This window comes from Nematolebias whitei, chromosome 6, assembly GCF_014905685.2.
Source record: "Nematolebias whitei isolate Nwh7 chromosome 6, NemWhi1, whole genome shotgun sequence".
NCBI classification, from domain to species: Eukaryota; Metazoa; Chordata; class Actinopteri; order Cyprinodontiformes; family Rivulidae; genus Nematolebias; species Nematolebias whitei.
Genome location: NC_056503.1, coordinates 34152141 through 34159881, shown reverse-complemented (window position 1 = coordinate 34159881; position 7741 = coordinate 34152141). Strand labels below are relative to the sequence as shown.

The 7741-nt window shown below is 34.8% G+C and overlaps 1 protein-coding gene across 1 annotated transcript; it reads right to left on the bottom strand.

Moving 5' to 3' along the window:
- Window positions 1-368: 368 nt before the first annotated feature.
- Window positions 369-5511, bottom strand: LOC119410655 (extracellular calcium-sensing receptor-like). Its single transcript, XM_037677540.1, has 6 exons — window positions 5378-5511; window positions 4928-5228; window positions 3990-4781; window positions 3529-3756; window positions 2414-2537; window positions 369-1270 (listed from the first exon to the last, which is right to left on the bottom strand). The coding sequence occupies exons 1-6, from the start codon at window positions 5509-5511 to the stop codon at window positions 369-371; spliced, it is 2481 nt and encodes an 826-aa protein (XP_037533468.1).
- Window positions 5512-7741: the final 2230 nt, after the last annotated feature.

Genomic DNA, 7741 nt, shown 5'->3' with positions numbered 1-7741 from the left:
AGTCACTAAAAGCACGTTTGATAACACAAAACTGAACTTACTTAAAGTCTAAGTATATATTGGTCACAAGGTCCCTCTGCTCAAGAAGACACATTCACCTAATGGTGACAGTGAAAATAAATGTGGAATAAGATGAGACTTGTAAGATTATGTCAAATGTTATTACATCACACACATAAAGAAGATTTATGCAGTTGTCAGTTGCTTTCTTTACAGTAAGACATAAACTTATCGGCTGGCAAAACATAAATGATAGCAAGCAAAAAAATGCAATTACTTAAGTCTTTTTACAAAACAAACAAAAAGAAAAAAAGAAATGTTTTTCTAAAAATTTTGCTACGTCATCATTTTCTGTTCTTCGAAATGTTTTAATGCCCCTTCCCCATCATGCTCTTTTTTGTATTTCTTTCTGGTTTCATCAACATGATGTAACATTTTGGGATGAAGATACAAATCAGCAGTCCAAAACTAGAAGCAAGAATGGCGAAGATTTCTACAGCAACACTAAACTTTCCTGGAGAGCTGACGTACGCCGGGATAAAAGTGATCCAGACTGCACAGAATATCAGCATGCTGAAGGTGATGAATTTGGCTTCGTTGAAATTATCCGGCAGTTTTCGAGCTAGAAAAGCTAAAGCAAAACACAAAACTGCAAGAAGTCCAATATATCCCAGCACAGACCAGAAGCCTACAGCTGAGCCCAGAGCACACTCCAAGATGATTTTATCTTTGAATTCCTTAAAGTTCTTGGATGGGAATGGTGGAGAAATCGTTAACCATATGATACAAATGATCACTTGTATAAGTGTGAAACCTAAAACACTGATTCTCTGCTGTGTCGGCCCAAACAGTTTCATCACATTATTGCCTGGAAGTGTTGCTTTAAACGCCATTAAAACCACCATTGTTTTCCCCAAAATGCAGGAGATGCAGAGGACGAAGGTGATGCCAAAAGCTGTGTGACGGAGCATACAGGACCACTCAGAGGGACGTCCAATGAAGGTCAGGGAGCAGAGAAAACACAGAGTCAAGGAGAAAAGCAACATGAAGCTCAACTCAGAGTTGTTTGCTCTGACAAGAGGAGTTTTTCTGTGTCTGAAGAAAATGACAGCGACAGCAGCAGTCAGACATGTTCCAAATAACGAGGCTGTGGTGAGAAGTATTCCCATCATTTCTTGATATGATAGAAACTCTGCCTCTTTTAATACACAAGCATCTCTTTCATTATTTGACCAGAATTCACGAGGACATTTCACACAGGTGATGGAATCTGCAAATTATTAACAAAGTTTAGATTGATTTGCTGAAAATTATAGCTATCAAGTGTTTCTCAAATGACTTGCATTATATGATAATAATTAGATGTGAATGATGAAACTTCATCTGTTCTATTTAAACTGTTTTTCAGCCAAAGCAGTTTTTCCTCTAAATATACTTGAGATTTTTTTAATATAAAAACATAAATGGCATCCTTTCTTTTAGCCGTGTATATGTTGTTAATATGTGGCACCACTGTGTTTATATGTGACATATTTGATCAAATTTGTCCACAGTTTTAAAACAATCTCATAAAAATCCCTTAACGCCAAAAGGTTTTTATAAAAGATTAAATGTGTCACTCTGTAGGATCTTTAACACTTTTATTGCGGTCATAAATCAATAGCGGTCAATAGAAATTGAACTTTTTAACAAAAAAAATGTAAAAAAAAATGTTCACGTCAATGTGAATTTGTTTCTTTAATCATGTCAATTCAAAAACACAGGTTTGTTTTGTTCATGACAAGTAAAAGTATGTGCTGTTTTTATTGTCACTTTTATTTTTAAAACTTGCATGTTATGAAACCTGTAAATTATTTTACTGACAGAAAATATATAAAAAATAAAAAAAATAAAAAACTAGACACTTTCACATGTACCCAGTTCTTAAATTTAAGTTATGTCTTTAAGATTTTAAAATGATGAACACTAATTTTATAATAATAATAATAATAATAATAATAATAATAATAATAATGTGTATGTGTTGTCATTATTCCCATACAATGGCAAAATTGGCTCTCTGCATTTAACCCATCCACCACCAGGTGGAGCAGTGGACAGCTATTGGAAGGACCCAGGAGCAACTGGGGATGGGGTGTCCTGCTCAGAGACACCACAAGGTACGCAATGACTGGGGATCGAACCCAGTTCAACACCATCTTGGCCCCCAGGTATTTATTTTGGAGTACGCGGGAAAAAAATAAAATAAATAAAAAATAAAAAAAACTACACACTTTCGGAGAAACTGGAGTACATGGGAAAAAAAAAACATTTTGGAACTATTACAAAAATATATAATTCATTAAAACCGTGGTAATGAAAAACAATTTTACAGTAAACATTTTTTTTAAGCTTTCAAAACATATTAACTAACCTGTAATGTTGCTCATTTCTCCCTCTGCACATCTAAAACAGTCATGACAGCAAACAGGTTTTCCTTTCTGGAGAACTTTCCATGTTCCTGGAGGACACTTTCCACTGCAGACTGACACAGGAACCTGCAAGAACAAAAATAGCACAACACTGTTACATGCAAATATGATGTCATAAATTCCTCTTTAAAAATGAGCAGCATGAAAAATAAGTATCTGTTGTCCTTTTTTTTTTTTTTTTACTAAATTTGATGCAATAAAATATTGTGTATTTCCATCCATTCATTCATTTTCCAAATACACTTTTCTTTTCGGGCAGCTCAGTGGCACAGTTGGTAGTTGGTAATCTCGGCCTGGGGGGCATTCTGGTTGGAGTTTGCATGTTCTCTGCATGCATGTATGGGTTTTCTCCATGTACTCCAGCTTCCTTCTACGGACCAAAAACATGCATGTTAGGCTGATTGTTAACTCTAAATTGTCCCTAGGTGTGAGTGAGAGAGGGAATGGTTGTTTGTCCTGTTTTTTTCTAAGTGTCCCTGTGATGGACTGGAGACCTGTCCAGGGTGTACCTTGCTCCTCGCACAGTGACTGTTGGACATTGTCACCAGTGACCCCCATGACCCGAAAAGGAAAAAAGCAGGTAAAAGATGATGGATGGATGGATGGATGGATGGATGGATGGATGGATGGATGGATGGATGGATGGATGGATGGATGGATGGATGGATGGATTCTGTTTTCTGGATCATGAGGAATGTGGTTCCTATCTTCAATGATTGAAGTCCATCCATTGGCTACATAGAGACAAAACCACTCACACTCACTCAGACCAATAGACTATTAAGAGTTACCATTGAAAATAATATGCTTGTTTTGGGTCTATTAGAGGAAACCAGAATACACAGAAAAAAGTAAAATCTCCGCGTGTATAAGGAGAACATGCAAAGAAAGTCTCCAGGCCAGGATGCAATCATCCAAACTGCTTTGTCTGTGAGATGACAGCTCTAACCACGGTGCCACCGTACCACCCATATTGTAAGATTTTATTTTATTTTATTTATTTATTTATTTTTTTGCTAAAAAAAATAATCCTCATAATATTTTCAGTAGATTTTACCTGCTTTGATCCATTAGCCCAATGGAAAGTCTTATTTTGCAGAAGTAGCTGTTTGTCTGCTGGTAACGACGCATCATAAAGACCAACAGAGACAAAGTCCACGATGCCGTTCTCTCTTGGCTGCCAGTTTATAATCTCATACTTTGCTGCTGGATCTCCATTTTCATTAAAATAAACCTCCTCTCCCTCTTTTGTCTTGAAGTAAACATTTCGAATGTGATGCAAAATCTTAAACAACAAGGAATTATCTCATCAAATTAAGTAAAATTTAAGTTTACATGTACAAACTATCAGAACCACATCATCTGCAAAAAACAGAGATGAGACCCATTATGAAACACATTTTATGTTTACATTTAATGTCATTTAAACAATGTTTTACCATTTATTTATTTTAAGGCACATTAGTTTTTTTTTTTTTTTTTTTTTTTTTTTTTCACAAGTATTGTTAATAAACTCACAGTGAATGGTTCAGGCTGCACACTCTTGTTACAAGTTTTATTACACTGTAAAATTGTGTGCAGAGCATGGGCCACTGAATACACTCCTTTGTAAATATTGTTAAAAATGGGCATGAGGGACATGTCAGTGAAGCTGTTTTCCACTCCAGTCAGATCCTCATGTCCAGTACATTCTCTCTGAATCTCTTCTGACTGTGACTGCTTGAACTTGCAGCTGAATAATGTTTCCCAGAACTCTGTGAACAAGTTATTATTAGATGAATTCAGTGGTTTTATATCCAGCATGAACTCTCTCAGACCACTGACATGTGCTTTAGGGATAAAAAGTCCTATAGCTCCATCCAGGATGTGATTTTTATCCATTGATGCAATTTGAGAATCAAAGATCCACGACTCACTGCCGACCCACTGATACCCTGTAAAGGTGTGTTTGGACAACTCACGAATAAGCACATCCATGGCTGGGGGAGTGATAAAAGTAACAATCACTTTTGAAATTGAATCCCTGATTGTGCTAATTATGTTTTCTAGTTTTTCTGTTGGATCTGTTTGAAAAAAAGAAATAGAATACTCCAGACAGATGCCCAGCTGTTCAGCAGTTTCTGTGAATGTTGCCATGCCATTGTTGCCATATTCATCACTGGTTCTAACAGCTCCAACCCAGGTCCAACCAAAGTGTTTGACCAAATAGGCCAGAGCTCTGCTCTGATAGTAGTCACTGGGTAGTGTTCTGAGAAAGGATGGGTACTTTGATTTATCACTGAGACAAGCACATGTAGCAAAGTGGCTGATCTGGAAATGTGTTAAAACTGTTTTAGACAAATATTGCAAATACAGATGAACACTACAATATCAACTAAAAGAGACATGTGCACCTACCAGTTAAAAATATACATATATTTGTATCATGTTATGATAAAATACAATATTCTACTTACCAATGGAATATGAAATGGTCCAAGAACAGTAGCTATTGCCATGCTAGAAGAGGAAGAGCTTGGTCCCACTATTGCTTGCACTTTTACAGGTCTGGTACATGGCTCCGTAAATGCTGAAGACACATTTTCATCGTCATCATTGTTCAACGCAAGTCCAGCCTTTATGCCTCTGACAACAAAACTGCAGGTATCATACATATTGTACCCCAGAGAAATGTCTGGGAGTAGGTCTGTACTGTTATTAATTTCCTCCACGGCAAAACGCATGGCTTGAACAAATTGGAACTCTCTGAAATTTAAACTTAATTCAGACAAGTTTAAATAGCTGTAATAAAAATGCTTTTCTTTGTGTTAACAATTATTTTGGTATTAAAATATCAGTTACTTCTATAACACATATACATAAAAGTGAGGTAAGATGAACAACAGATATCTTTTTTCATATGTTACCTGTTGCATTCTAAAGGCAGGGGTTTTTGTGTATAACTGTTCTCTCTGTTCTTCCAGTTGTTGTGAAAGTAGAAAATTCCTCCCAACAGAAGATCCCCATCCTTAGACATTTGAGGTCTCTCAGGATCGCCCATTCTTCTACACAAAAATGACTCATTAAGTGACAAAGACACCAAGAAGAACAGCTGTAAAACAGCACAAACCCAGCGTGGCCACCTTAAAATGGACCAAAAAAAATTGTAATCACTTGGTTGCATTTCCGTGAACATTATTGCAAATTCAAGACTTCAACTGGTATTTATGGATTTACAACTGGTATTTATGGATTTACAATCAGCCTGTGGTGAGAGGTGAGGTCAGAGGTGGGGCAGGAGGAGGGACATGTTGACAGACAAGTCTTGTTTTGAGCATTCATTTCTGCTTTTATAATGCGTTAGGAATATTTGCGGAAATATAGTGGAACCATAAACACTTGTACAACTTTTTTTTTTCTGTGTATGTGTAAGGATGTTTGCTTATGTAATGTGAGATTTTTTTTTTCCTCATACCCTGTGTGAAAGGATATTTTATGTCAGTGGTAAGTGGAACAGTAAATTAATCAATGTTGCATTTCATGCATGCAAATGCACAATATATAATGCATATGGTATGGTATGGTATAAAGTTTATTCATTTTAAAAAAGTACAAAACAATTCCATAACAATATAAAAAAAGATAAAAAAAAAGATTTAAAATGAAAGGCAGCAGAAAGAAGAAAAAATCTTATTATATCTGCCCCTTTTTTCAAACAATTATTTCAATCATAATAATCTTCAAGTAACAGAACAAAATGAATAACTTTCTATTTTTTCTAATTCTAATACAAAACACACACTAAGCTACTTCATATATACTTTTTTAACAATTCAGCTTTGATCTTTTTCTTAAATGTACACATTGACTTGGCATTTTTAGCATCACTCTCTAGACCATTCCACAATCCAACTCCTTGGATTGAGGTAGACCTTCCCTTCAGACTAGTTCTGAATTTTGGTTTCACAAATATCTCTATCCCCTTAAGATTATAACAACTTTGTCTTTTAATACAATTTATTTGGATATTTAATGGTAATGTGTTATGTTGAGCCCTATACATAACTGATAAAATACTATGATCTACCAAATCATGGAACTTCAATAACTTCAGTTGATAAAATAATGTGCTTGATGGGTGACTGTAATGCTTTCTGGTGATGATTCTTACAGCTCTTTTCTGTAAAATAAAAATAGGTTTTGTAAATGTTGTACACGCTTTCCCCCAAACATCAATGCAATAGATTAAATGTGGAACAATGATTGTGTTATACAACATGTACGGAGCTTTATCATTTAATAATTCCCTGACTTTGTATAGTACTGCAATAGATTTAGATATTTTTGTTCTTACAGAATTTATGTGATTTTTCCATGTTAGCTGTTCATCAATGATTACTCCCCAAAATTTCATCTCATTAACTCTACAAATCTCAACACCCTCAATTTTAAATGGATCATCAACAGTTCTCTTTTTGTTACTAAATATCATGTATTTAGTTTTATCTAAATTTAATGATAATTTATTAAGTTTAAACCAAGTTTGTATTTTATCAAATTCTGTCTTCAATTCCAACATTCGTTTTACATCTTTATATAATAAGACTTTCCAATAAAAATAATATGTGGATTCCTCAAATCAAATACAATTTATTTATTTTGTATCATTACTGTGTCCTCACAGAAAAAGTACAAACAATTACTTAAAAATGGATCAAGCCTGACAATTATTTAGAGTTCAGCTTTGCCTTGGTCCCCACCCCCCTCCTAAGAAAACTTTGAATAAAGTAGATGCCATTTCCTGTATTTTGGTGCATTTCAACGGATTGTTAAACATCTATGTTTACCTACATTTGTAAACACTTGATTCAATAACTATTTTAGAGAGCAACAAGAAGCAAGATGACCAACAGCTCTCTCCTCGTGTGAACAGAGCATGCATTGTTTCTCTCAAGCATCCACACACCTGCTCCAGTATTTCCATTGCCACTGCCTTCATGTGCTTCAATTCTCAGTTGTTAAGTTGTACAATGAGAAGACTCTTTTTTTAAATGAAAGTACATTGGACTGTCTTTTCAATATTTTGACCGTTGTTATTTTTGACAAATTGGTGCTGTCCTTTTGATACAAGATTTAGCTACATAACGTGATTACCCATCAAACATTTCTCTCTTTTTTAATAAATAATCAACATTTTATTAATGATCCACTGAAACTCAAAACTGATTTGCAATTTATGCTGTTTAATTATATATATATATATATATATATATATATATATATATATATAC

Coding starts and splice junctions, on each gene's coding strand:
- LOC119410655 (XM_037677540.1), bottom strand. CDS start 5,511: ATGGGCGATCCTGAGAGACCTCAAATGTCTAAGGATGGGGATCTTCTG. Junction 5,229..5,377: donor CTGCCTTTAGAATGCAACAG/GTAACATATGAA, acceptor GTCTGAATTAAG/TTTAAATTTCAGAGAGTTCC. Junction 1,271..2,413: donor AGAAATGAGCAACATTACAG/GTTAGTTAATAT, acceptor AATAATTTGCAG/ATTCCATCACCTGTGTGAAA.